General features: G+C 33.1%; 1 protein-coding gene across 6 annotated transcripts; it reads right to left on the bottom strand.

Moving 5' to 3' along the window:
• Nucleotides 1-6,313: 6,313 nt before the first annotated feature.
• LOC122289184 (synaptotagmin-3) lies at nt 6,314-13,163 on the bottom strand. 6 transcript variants are annotated; one of them, XM_043096151.1, is made up of 13 exons: nt 12,990-13,163; nt 12,729-12,867; nt 11,268-11,378; nt 11,109-11,159; nt 10,915-11,038; nt 10,107-10,225; nt 9,924-10,025; nt 9,708-9,782; nt 8,893-8,969; nt 8,323-8,572; nt 7,287-7,658; nt 6,885-7,013; nt 6,314-6,782 (listed from the first exon to the last, which is right to left on the bottom strand). In XM_043096151.1, the coding sequence occupies exons 1-13, from the start codon at nt 13,103-13,105 to the stop codon at nt 6,654-6,656; spliced, it is 1,794 nt and encodes a 597-aa protein (XP_042952085.1). In that variant the 5' UTR covers nt 13,106-13,163; the 3' UTR covers nt 6,314-6,653. The 6 variants fall into 6 exon arrangements, with proteins under 6 accessions (XP_042952085.1, XP_042952093.1, XP_042952098.1 ...); XM_043096159.1 differs by having other exon boundaries at nt 11,268-11,366; nt 12,990-13,156; XM_043096164.1 differs by having other exon boundaries at nt 13,003-13,139.
• Nucleotides 13,164-13,496: the final 333 nt, after the last annotated feature.

The raw sequence follows: 13,496 nt of genomic DNA, 5'->3' as shown, positions 1-13,496 counted from the left end.
CGAATCAAGTTGTTTAGTGGATTATGCCCTAAATACTTCTTTTTTTGGGTTTGAGGAGGGACTCCTCATTGAGAGAAAAGGATTCCCCATTAGTTGGTACATGCAGTATGACTCAGTTGAATGAATGGCTTGGTCCCCCCCATGCATCATGATGAATCATTGTTGGGCATGCGTCAGATGGTGGGATTTTTCCTAATGATGCTTGTTTTTCTTCCTCTCACATGAGATGATGATAAGTATATGCCACACGTGCACATCATCACAGTGGTCGTCTTTGTGGTTCACATGTCAACCCTGTTGACATCAATTCCGGATCTTATCTCATGGCTTTAGTTGGATCTCCTTTTGTTTCTCTCTATCTATTATTTTGATATTTTATCCCAAATAATTATCAAACACATAACATTCTCACCCCGTCATTAAAAATTATTAATTACGTAAATAATTTTAATAATTATAATATCATGTCACAGAGTATTATTTTAATTTCATTTGGAGAATTTTGAACCATTTTTTGCAGATACAGAAGATATTATTAGTTTTATTTTTCCTAATAAATGGGTAATGACAATCTCTTTTATTTTTAGAATTGTTACAATTACAAAAAAATCTTATAAAAATAAATTTATAAATTAATATAATTTTATACTATACGATTAAATCTATTCTATAATAAAATTAATTTTATAATTTATAATATCATATTAAATTAAGTCATTTTATAAATCTATTTTTATATATCATTTGTTGACTAAAACATTTCTTTTTCTCTTTGTCTCTAAAAAGAATTGAGGGGAATTTAGAGGGTCATGTATCCATGTCATGTATGGGACAACATAGGCTTCCTTGGAATTCGTTTATTTGTTCAAGGCTATTGGACAACGACGTTGAACTTTCCTTGCACCAAAAACCCAAAAAAAAAAAAAAAACAAATTAGGACTCTCCACCTAAAACGAGGACGAGGTGTTCAACTTATAATTTCGAGTAATAAGTTCGATTTCCAATATTTTCCATTAGAAGTTTCCAATGTAAATTCGAGATGTTCGCTCGCGCTCTTCAATTCTTTTCAATGTGGACACAACCTAATTGGTCGACGAACCTCCAGACTCAAGATTGGGCTGCAATTTTTAAGAATTTTCAGCACGACCTTTGAGTACTTTGAATTGTTAAAACCGACATATATATACACACATACACACACACACACACACACACACACACACACATATATATATTATTAAAACGTACGCTAACATGCGTGCCTATATCAAACTTTGAATATTGTCATAGAAGGTGTAGTACGTTGTTCTTATTAGCATTCATAGACTAGTAACACATTAAAGAACTCAATTTAATGGGCGAAACGGGAGAACTTTTCAAGAAGTTATCGGTCTAGACACATGAATATTATAAATATATAATGTCATTGGTACCCAATTTGTGCATTGGTTGGATTTGTAAATTGTAATGCTCTGCTGACAGGTACCAACACAACAAATGAGAAGAAAAACAAGAAAAGCTGTAGTATTTCCATGTCTAACAAGAGGACAAAATTGATGGGCAAGAAAGGATTCTGGAGCACATGCGCCCCTAAACTTGGACCATTAAAATCTATTTGAAGTCACCAATAAAAGCAAGAATCTGTTGAAGTTGCATGGGTCCAATGTTGCTACCCATTACTATTTTAGAATGGTATAGGGATAGGCAGGCATGTATGGAACTTTGTTGACCTCTGATGACGGAAATACAGTACTATTCCTAGATCATGAAACCTATATATATTGAGGGGAATACGAGAGAGATCATCAGTGGAATAGGGAATTAAGCTTGAAAAACTGGAGAGATATTGAGTGGAGGAAGAATTTTTGAGTCCATTTTCAAATGTTTGGTACGTACTGGTCTACAGGGCATAAAAAAAAATGACATAACTTGCTCTGAATTTGGGAATCAGTAGTAATTTCATCATGCGATAGCACCAGAACATCATCGTCAGCTTTGCTATATAGCTAGCTATCTCAAGTTGAAACTGCAATATATATCCACGCATCCCATGATATACATACGATCGAGTAGTAGTACTGTAAAGAGTTACATGATCAAAGCTAGTTAATGAGCGAGCTGGGTAGCTCCAAAGTGGAGCTCCCTATTCCCACTTTACTCAGCTTCAAAAGAGGACCTTTTAAAAGATTAAAAAAAAAATGCTCCATCTTTTAGAAGGCAAAAGTTATTCCTCTACCCCACAAAAAACATCAATAAGGAACCAAGGCACTGACTCCTTTTAATTTCATTTCACACCTCCTTTTGAGAGGAGAACACATGCCTCACACAACTTGAGAGAGAGAGAGAGAGAGAGGTTTAGAGAGAGTAGTAATAAGGGCAGCTTCTTCCTAGCATGCAATGAGTGGATATCCATTAACAAAGAATCCTCATAAAAACCTTTGTGGACAGGGGATTGGATTCCCTTTACCAGCTCTAAATTGGCCAAACTTTCTGGGGCAAGTCAACGCAAAAGCTGACTTTTTTCTAAAATAAAAGAATTAGGGAACCTCTCCTCTTATGGTGCCCCCCACTTGGGTGGTGACTAAGGGGTATGGGATGTTTTGCACTTACAACTCACTGTACACCATTTATTAATCAATATTCTGATCTCTCTCTTTTTCGATAATACACTGCCACTAAGTTATTAAACTCATACCAGTGAAATCTTGGGAGTGGAGGGCTTCAGAACCATCAAAACATTATCTCATCGCGAGCAAGGGTTCGTCGCCGCACATTGGTTGTCTTTTTTATTTTTTAAAAAGCTGTTTGCATGTTTCAAAAAAGAAAAAAAAAAAGAGTACTACTATATCTATAAAAAAAATATTTTTTAATAATTTTACAAACTGACATAACTTAATCTTATATGTTAGATTTATTTATTTTATAATAAAAATAACTTTATAATCTGATGAACAACATCAAAACATATAAATTTATGAGATTATTTTTATATAATCGTTAAAATAATTCCTAAAAAATAAAAAATAGATTCGTTTCTGGATTGTGTTTAGAGAATCGAATTAATATGTTGCTTAATTAGTCTACTTCAGTGGGGTATAGAGATTATCTTTAGAACATTATAGTGGAAAACAAAAGCGACATCATTATTATTGGCCGGAAGTCATTTTTTTTTTTAAAAGTAGACGTTGTAAGTTGATATAACCATGCATACATATCCAACTAGCGGCCAGTAGCTTTCCTTAATCATGATGCCACATGTATTGATCATCATCGACAAGTCAAGCCTAATCCAAGCCCTCGGTGGGGTCCTGCGTACGGGATATGTCTAACATCATGTCCCATGCAATATATATGTATATTAATGTTGATATATGCAAGTGATGATCATCATCTCCAACATTTGCACCCGCCATGCCGTGTTTGCGTTGAGAGTTAGGTTTGTAAAGCCCACTCGTTATATTTTACCTTGCGTATCGAAACATCTATAATATTTTTTAGAGAGTTATTAGAGACGCAAATAGATCTCACATACTTATGTGATACTATCTCATCTTCCTTTTTTTCTTCTTTTTTTCTCTCTTTTTCTCCCACATCTCCTCGTGCCTCTCCCCTCCTCTTTCTTTCGCTCTCTCTTCCCCTCCCCCTTTCCTTCTCGTAGGTATTGTCTGCCCCCTAGGAATAGTTCTTGACCACCACAACCAGCCAACGATGGTCGTCAAGCACGCAAGGTGTGCACTATTGTGAGCTTTGTGTCCCCTCTAATGGTCTTTGTTTAAAAAATTATGCTGACCAATTGATGTGCGGTTGTTGACCACGCTCATAATGCACGAAACATGCACAGCAAGCTTACGATACTGTCGTAAGTTCCATGTCCCCACTAGCAATGCTACTTGGACCATCAGCGGCTTCTATCCGTCCTAAGATGGTCCTTAACCACCATGACGGATACAGAGAAAAATGATTCATTTGTATGATTTTTGTGTGTTTATAATATATATATATATATATATTTATAGTTACTTTAAAACTCATTTTACAATGGACCAATAAAATCATACTTCTTCATTAAAAAAATTCTCAATTTTACATAACTACCATCAATTTAACGAAAAATAGTTGTAAGAAAATTATAAGGAAATAATTGTCATCTTTATCTGAGTATAGATTTATAGATATTCTCTACTGTAATGATTATATAGTTCAAATAGCTCTCTTGACGTGATACCATCATAACTTATTAAAAATATATATATATATATATATATATATATTGAATGACATTTAAAAATATAAAAAGATGAAGATTGAAATTAACCTTAAATTCCTTTTACCACTTTTGTGTTTGAGCTTATTTATTTATTTAATAAATCACGTAGCACTGCCACGTAAAAGAGTAAATAAATAAAAACAAAGAATACTTGTATTTATTATTTACATGATTCGGACTAAAGAGATGCCCTGATATGCCGGAAGAGTGGAAGTATCTCACTTTCTACTCCTAGATCCGGTCTTAAATATTGGAACGGATATTTTCTGGGAGCATAATATCTATATATTCGTTAAAACGTGATATATTCCAAGGGAACTTTAATGCAATGCCGTGTCTCTAGTGGCAGCCAGATTCTTTTGACACCCCACCCACATTGATTCGCCCGGATGGATTGGGCTGGATCTTCTATCTGCCTGTACTTTTTTTCGTAGATGTGACCGTCCCCCCAACTCGGCCTTCTTCCAACCATATACATACATTCTTCACATTAATGATTATCGCACTATGGATATTAATATTTCAAGTCAAAACCAATATTTCTTAAATAAATTTAACAGTACCTTTGCAATATACCGTATTCATAATGAAAAAGTTTATAACTGAAAAAAATGTTTAAATTTGAGGATTTTAAATAAGAAATAAATTGACATATTTGGATTATCTAGATCAGATATTATAAATTAAAATCTTTGAATTTAAACAAGAACTTGATGAGATCTTGATCCTATAGTTGAAGGCTACATTTCTTATCATAAAACAATGTAGATATCAAAATCATTATAAAAGACAATAAATTTATTCAAACTCTATAGAGGCGTAATCGGTTCGGTTCGATCTGATTTTAGATATATTTTAGAATCAAACCAGTATATACTTATTTTGAAATTTGAATAACTAATATCACATCAGTTACACCCCTAAACCAGTACTTTCAATTTTACCTATTTTTCAGATATATTATATAGTATTATACTATATAATACAATATATAATAATATAGTGATAATATATTGTAATATATAATATTATATAGTGATATATTATTATTATAACTATTAATACAATAGACTATAGTGATATAGGATTTTAAAATTTAATATTATATTAATTAGTGATGTATCATATAATACAAAATTATTTTATATATAATTATATGAATTATATATAAAAACTATATATAATATAAAAAATCATATAAAAAATATTTTATACAATATAAAAATCTAATATATATATATATGAATTGGTCCAGTCTAGTATTAGAAAAAAGAAAATTGAAATCCGACCTATTTTGATCAATTTTAAGAAAAATAAAACTAATATCAAACCGAACCAAACCTAACTCCGATGCTAGTTATAACATTTTAAAGAAAGCTAACTAAATCATATTTATCCCCATAAAAGTTACAACCCTGATCAATCAAGTGTGAACATGAAACCCAATTTAAAAGGTGAAGTTGGGTCAATCTGTCATGTTATACACCTTTGTCAAATTAGTTACACATGAGCTAATTAACAAGTTCATTCCCTAATAGCAGGCATTGAGAAGTACCAATTATTCACGTGCTTTAGAGCCACAGCTTCCTATAGGGGCATGCTTCCTCCCTAGTCAGGACTTTTGCATTTCATCTACCAGGAAAGGAGGAGCCATGCAGTAACTTTTTCTTAATGATAATATCACTTTTTGTTGATTAATATGGGTTAAGTCATACCTAATCCCTTCGTCCTGTGGGGTCATATGTTTAACATCATGTCCAACATCGATTGTCGCTATGTACGTCTCTTTCTTACTTTCTTACTCTTCTTTTTAATTATTATGTGAAAGGAAAAGTTTGCACAAATAGTTTCTTCCATAATTGAGACTTGAGAGACAGATTCTCCAGTTGTGTGTGGTTCTTCCATAATTCAAACCCTCTTTTTTTTTTAAAAATGTTAAATGTACTTAAAAAAAATTTATAAAATACTTACGTTTCTACATGTTAATTATTAATATGCTGAAAATCATGATATATAAAATTTAAAAGAAAAGTAATAAAATGAGTCTTGCAAGTAAAAGTGTAAGTATACGTAACACTATTCAGAATTTTGGTAAGACCTCAAGTGTATGTAAGAGAGGCCATGGTACTTGTGTGTATGGATCTTGATCTAAAATGAAATTAATAAATAAGTGACGAAGCTGAAATGAAAAGGGCTCAAAACTCGGGCAGCGTTTTAGCATTTAACCAATAAAACATTAATGGAAATACTCGTGACTCCAAAATTCTGCCTTGGTCTGAATCCTCCTCCTATAAGCTGCAACTCCTTTGTAATAATCCTGTACTGTGAAAGAACAGATTACTTTGAAACCATATTATGCTCGTCTTGTCTTGTCTTGTCCTGTGTCTCAAACTGTCTTCCACCGTATCTCAACCTGTATCACTCCATTCTTCGAGTTGATCAGATGGTACTTCTCATTGATTCGGCCGTTGTGGACAACATCAGTAAGATTAATCTCCACATGTCCTAATGATTCCTAAATAATAGACAACAATTTAAACTAAAGTCTGGACATTGACAAGTATGCAGAACAAACTAAACTAATGCAACAAAGACTAAGGTGGTAAGGTAATCATACCTTTGATCGAAAACTAATGCCTGTTCGCTTGCTCTTCACCTCAATACGAATCTTCTCATGTAAAGGAGGCTCCTCGAGCATAAACTGGAATTCTTCATCCCAAAGAGGGTCACGAGTCCTTTTTATCATCTATGCAAAATCAATTTGATCTGCAAGTTAATCGGAGATTTGGAGGGTAGACTGAACGTAGATGAAAAAGAATGTAACAGTTCATATGACTGGAGAAACAAAACCCTTTGTCCAACGACATATGGGAGCTTCTACAACAACAAAAACCAGACTGTTTTGCCGTAAATTTTATTCTACATGGAAAAGTTTTGTAGCAATTCTAGGCTTCTAAATACAACTTGTAATATGAATTGTGTCGATATCTATGCAAAATTGGCTAAAAGAAAATTTCACCTTTGTTTTCTTCTGTTCTCCTCTAAAGAGAACCAATGCATAAGGATTATTGTGGCGCTCCCCCTCTACATCCTCTGCTCCTAGGACAGTTACCGAAAGTAAACCTGCTCCAGCCTCCACCTCATCATTGGAGGCTCTATCAAATCTGCTTTCCTTTCTTCCATATCCATTCAGTGGCCCACTAAACTTAGCACTGTCTTCCTTAAAAGGAACAAAATTCATCTCCACATGAATTTGCCCTCTCTTTTTCTGGTTTTGAGGATTACTGATGTTTGTGTGCTTTAGCAAATCAAGCTTAAATTCTTTTGTCTCATAGGGTGTAAGCAGTTTCAGTGGAACTAGCTGCATTCCCAGCCTGTCATGTCCACCAACCTGTGAAGAACACGGAGAAGAAAATAATAACATAGATAAAGCCTGGAACTAATCCTCATCACAAGTGCAAGGCTCAACTAGACACGTTTGGATGGTATTTCTAGATTCTAGATAAATACAAAACAAAAGAAAGGCCAGGTATTCGTTGCAGTTTCTTTTAAAAAATAGTGATCTCGATTTTTTATTCTAAAGAATGCTTCTCTAATTTGTCAGAAAAAGTATGCGTGTTCTGACCTTTATATGGACTGCTTCACATATGCTTTCTATAGAAATATATATATCCAAGCTTCAAGTGTACTTTAGCAAAACTTGATCATGATTTATGGTAATTATTTGGATTCTTTCTTCCTTGAATTCGGGTTTTGTTAAAATATTAATTAAAAAAAATGGTTTCATCATTTCTCATCCATTCAAACATCAGGGCATAATAGTAACTTCAAACGTCAAACATGCCTGACATTTAGCAAAAGACAGAGAACCGCACATAAGGCTTCATTTGCACATTATATAAATGAAAAAAAAAAAAAGATCAGAAGTTTAGATTTTAGTTTCGATTCTGTTATGGCTTGAGCCAAGCTGCTGCACCTGACAGAAAGTATTCAACATAGTTGGATCTCTTTCCTTTATTTTCAAAGCAACTAAACACAGAGTGCAGGGAAAAAACCTTGTCCCAGTCATACACTTCTAATTGAAGAACTTGAGTCTCAGGTTCCTTCACAATAAGCTTGAACTTCTCATTCCACTCAGGATTCAAGTTCTTCTTCTTGATAGTGGTTTTCTTTGCAGGGAGCCTCTCTCCACCAAGGCTGAGCTTGACATAAGGATCAGACGTCCCCAAGATGTCCTTTTTCAAAAGTTTAAGAGCTCGAACAACGTTCACATGTAAAATCCCCACAGGCTTTTTTATGGCCGCTCTATAGGAAGACCAAAAGAAAAAAAAAAGATAAATTAATATTATTACTTCTACTTCTTCTGTATGAACCTTACTGACAGGAAATTACACTAAGTCCACTTAGAAAACTCAGGTCACCAAATGAGATTTTAACATACACAGAGAAACAGCTCGAGGCTCATACTCAATGGAGTCAACTACCCAGAAATGAAATATGTGGTAGAGAAACTCAACCATCGTTATTCAATTTCAAAAAAACATATGTTTTCTGAATAAACAAATATTTAGGAACGGAAATGACTAAATTTATGAAGCATACTCTGCCATCCCACATAAACTCACGTTGAAGCATCAAGAACAGGAATTTCAAGTGTTTGGGGCCAGAGGTAGAGGCTTGCAATTTGTTTCTTAATAGTCTCCTGCAAGCACATTGAAAAGTTGGTTAATCCATAGTCATACCCTGATTTTGCACAAGTCATCTGCGTAGAGCAGTATCAATGGCTCATGTATAACACAAAAAATGTAAAATATTTGAAGAAATGTTCATAAAATGAGCTCCATCCGATTATGTAAAAGATTTGTAAAATACAAGTTGCTACAGTAACCCGCTACATGTAGCGGGTACTGTTCATCCTACAAATAATTTTTTTATTATTTATACTTCATTTACTCCCTCATTTCCTTTTACTTTTTTTACAATTCAATACAAATTCTTTTTACTGTTCATCATTTAAAACACCTCTATGTTATTTTTTTCTACAAAAATCTTGGAAATATTATTTATCCAATTTTTTCATATTTGATTTTGTTTTTATTTTTATTTAACTTATATAATTTTATTTTGTGTTTCTAAGACTGAATTATATTACATTATATATAATAATATATTGTAAATATAAAAAAATATATGGATATTACAAATTTATTGGTAGAAAGAAAATGTTTAAAAATAAATAAATAATATTATTTAAATGATATGAAGAAAAAATAGATAAGCTGATGTATGGCATATTGTAAAAGTCAGTATGTAAAATAGAAAAATGGGATTTTGGTGATGTATTTTGAAGGATATGATGAAAGAACCATTGGGAGTGCTTATCCAATTTTAGAAAGTCATAAAAAAATAACGCCTAGTAGAGGACTTACTAGTGCAGCACCTGAACATATCTGTAGAGGCCGGGTATGGACATAATGTCACCTCCCAATACATTTATTCCAAAATCTACATGTGGCTGCAGATAATTAAGAAAAATCATCACACCCAAATGATTCTAATTGGTCACCTTAGTTAAAAAGCAATAATATCAATTCACCTTTAGATTAAGAAAATTCAAGGGTAAAATGTATTCAATGTGCAAAATGATCCTACTTACTTTCTCCATCAAAGATAACACAATGCTTGAAAAACATGGAAAGGTAGGCACAAGAGGCTTCAAAGCTATCCGTGGTGAAGTAAATATCTGTAAATCCACCAACTGAAAGAAGCATAGTCAAATTTCTGAAAGGCACACAGACACACGTGTTGGTTAAGAAGCATGCATTTAGCCTCTTCTGACCTGAACTGTTATTTCTAGAGACAATATTTTCAATCCCAAAACTATATTGGGATTGCCAGCCCATCTGACTGCTGGTTCCATGACCAGTTCCTTCTCGTTAGTCTCGTAGACTTTAAGACCTGGGGTATAAAATAAATCAAACTGAATAATTGAAGAGCTATTAAATGTGGTGCATTACCCATTAAATGCTTGCTATGTCCTAGTGAATGTTGATAGTTGACATTAAAATCATGTACGTCATCTGCTAATATCCAAAGTTTATGAAAGCCTTATGTAATGTGTGAATTTTTATATATAGGGAGCAACCTAATGTTGCATGTTGCATGTACTAATAATCAACAGATATATAAAAAATTGTGAAGGATAATTCACACCTAAATTATTTTTAACAATTATTAAATGATGTTTTATGCTTTCTCCCTTGGTACCATGCAGAAGTTTTTCCCGACTCAATGTCATTTCTCTAACTTCTGTTGGTTCAAAATATGTCATCATCAAAGGCATGAAAGTTCTTCCACAAAATTTTCCAAAAAAATATCAAATGCCAGATGAACCATCAATGATTGTGGCTTCAATTTAATAGGCATCACCACGTGTATGAATTTATTTAAACGAAAACCAGCCATAGAGATATATTCTCATTCTAAGTCAAATCATAGTTCATAGAAGATACATGTAGGATTCTTGAAGCAATTTAAATAATATAATGGATAGATCACAACCTAAACTCCTCAACACTAATGGATTTAAAATCTCGAAGGAGAGCATAAAATGTACTGGATAGATAAATTAATAGCATTAGACTCACCATATATTGCAGGAGAAAGAGTTCCAAGACTAAGATTCTTAAACTCAATTGCTTTAATATGATATTTCCCAATGTACTCCGCAAATATAGGTTGTGCTGTGGTTCTAATCGCACTGCAAATTGCCTAGACATCGAGAATCACTCAGTCGCAGACTCTAACAGGAAGCCAAAAAGGTTATGAGATAGGATATTACCTTATCAAGGTAAGGCCACATATCAGAGATAAATTTGTTTAACCAGTCTACCTGCACAATTGTGCAAATGATCAACATACTAATGAAATTTAATTAATTTTAAGAGCAACCACAGAAAGAGGAATAAAAGTTCTAAGATGGCTGTATGGCAATACTAACTCGATCATAATCAGGGTTCTTCACCCAGAATGGAATTTCAGGAAGAATATCTTGTAAAGCACTTGAATCTAACTCATAGAGTGGCCTGGTAACTGGATCCTGCAACATTAACTATTTTGAATTATTTAAGCATCATGGAAATATTCAATTGAACCTTTTTTTTTTCACCCCGTAAACATGCCTGGAACTTATTATTACTCTACAGAATACCAGATTACATTAAACTTTTGGGGAAACAATTCTTAGAACTACATGACTAACTGCTCCAGAGAAGACAATCATACTCTAAATAAAAATAAAAATGGATAAAAAGAAGGGCCTCGGCACTTTTACTTTACATGACACTCTATGATGACATTTTTGACATCTCTTGGAAAGAAACCGCTGCATTAGTTGAACAGAATTTTGAATGACTTCATTTTGTTTCTAGTAATTCAAAAATGGATTTGTCTCCATTACATGTTTTTGCCTTCAAGATGAAACACAAAATGAAACCAGTCACTTCATTGTGAAAAATTAAAGCATCCCATATAGTCATGTTGATGTATTTGCTAATTGATTTTACTAGTTCAGTGTCTTATAAGAGTTTCAATCAAGAATTGAATTTAGGGTTTAAAATTCATAACTCTATTCCACAAAATGTCAATCTTTGGATGCACTGCATACTTCGTTCTCAATAGGGGCATGCCCAATTTACATACTTTTCATAGGGATCTCCTCTCGTCAACAAAAGCCACACGACATTTCTGGCCAACCATTAGCAGCCAATGATGTCATAGCGGCATAAATTTCAAGGGAGCTACAAAGTCCAGGATTTATAAGAATATTAACATAGGAGTCTAGGACTAAAACGTCAACAAAAAACCATGAAATGAATGGTGATCTCAGTCAGGTTGGAACAAAATATGATCAGTGTTATTACTTTGCAGAAAAACAACAGATTAAAGAAATCAGGAAATGAACGATCATTTCAAAGTATAAGATGAAAACATCGCTTATATATAACCCTGGTAATTCAATGCCTTCAACAAAAGTTCCGAAATAATAATAATGACGCCAATTTATAAGGTTCCCACCGAACTATTTCACGACATGAGCTTAATGAACAGGAAGACAACACTCATTTTGAGAGAAGATGACATTAGAATTACATTCGTAATTTTTGGAAATTTAGATATCCATTATCCATCGAAATAGAATTCAAAACAAAGCAAACAGCTAACACAAGCTTGGTAATTTATAAATCCAGAAATTTTTAATTAGAATGATCCAAGAAGATGTAAAACAGAGAAACCGGGCTCAGTAAACTTCATGAAAAAAAAAAAATTAAAAAAGCAAGGAGATTTCTGTCCAGTGTTATTGCAAACTTGCAACAGATTCTTAGACCATAAAAAATGGCCGGCCGTTTAATGCTGTACTCTTTATTTATAGGAAAAATCATTTAGCTGTAAAAGATATTACCTCCACATCTTTGGCTTCAGAGTAGATGAAGAGGAAGAACCCCACCAAGAGCCCCATAGGAATCCCAAAACCGAAACCAATAATTCCCAAGAAAGTGCTGAGAAACCCCATTTCCCGAAAATCCAAGGAACTACGGAAACTGATAGGATGAAGGAAGAAAAATCAAGAACAAATGAAGTACAAGTGCGTGAGTTTTCTGAGAGAAAAAAAGAGAAGAAAAAAGAAAGTATGTGCAACAAGAAAACTCGATAAAGATTATACAAGGAAACGTAACAAATAAAATCCCAAGAAAACCGCCAGTTAAAAGAGACGTTTTTTGAACAACTAAGAAACAACTGCGAGCTGTTTTCTCCCAAGTTCGGCCTCCCAGCTGACATTACTGGAAAGCCATTGTTTTAAATGCTTTGGAAAGAGCTGGAATATATGGAGCGTCCCGACCCCATTTAAAATAGATAATATTCATGTGGTCCGTCACATGACATCCTACCTCCTCTTACGTACATTTCTTTATATTTAAGTCACAAGTTTTTATATAAAATATGATAAATAATTTAATTTTTTAAAATTTTAATTTAATTTTTTTAATTTTAAAATAATAATAATATTAAAAAATAATATTTTATTTAATTTTTATCTTTTATTTAAAATCACATCATCTATGAATTCAAACCAATCCGTGACCGTATTTCTATTTAATCGTTATTAAAAATATCTTCTTTATAGGAAGAGATGATTAAATTTCATCAGTTTTTCATAAATTTTATAAAT

This window comes from Carya illinoinensis, chromosome 1, assembly GCF_018687715.1.
Source record: "Carya illinoinensis cultivar Pawnee chromosome 1, C.illinoinensisPawnee_v1, whole genome shotgun sequence".
Taxonomy (NCBI): Eukaryota; Viridiplantae; Streptophyta; class Magnoliopsida; order Fagales; family Juglandaceae; genus Carya; species Carya illinoinensis.
The sequence above is the reverse complement of the archived record's forward strand: the minus strand, read 5'-3'. Positions and strand labels throughout refer to the sequence as shown.

Excerpts from the sequence above, each read along its gene's own strand:
- LOC122289184 (XM_043096151.1), bottom strand. The coding sequence starts at position 13,105 with ATGTCAGCTGGGAGGCCGAACTTGGGAGAAAACAGCTCGCAGTTGTTT. Across the intron at positions 12,868-12,989 it reads TTTATTTGTTACGTTTCCTT|TTTCCGTAGTTCCTTGGATT; the intron begins GTATAATCTTTA and ends TCATCCTATCAG. Across the intron at positions 10,226-10,914 it reads TCTTTCTCCTGCAATATATG|GTCTTAAAGTCTACGAGACT; the intron begins GTGAGTCTAATG and ends TTTATACCCCAG.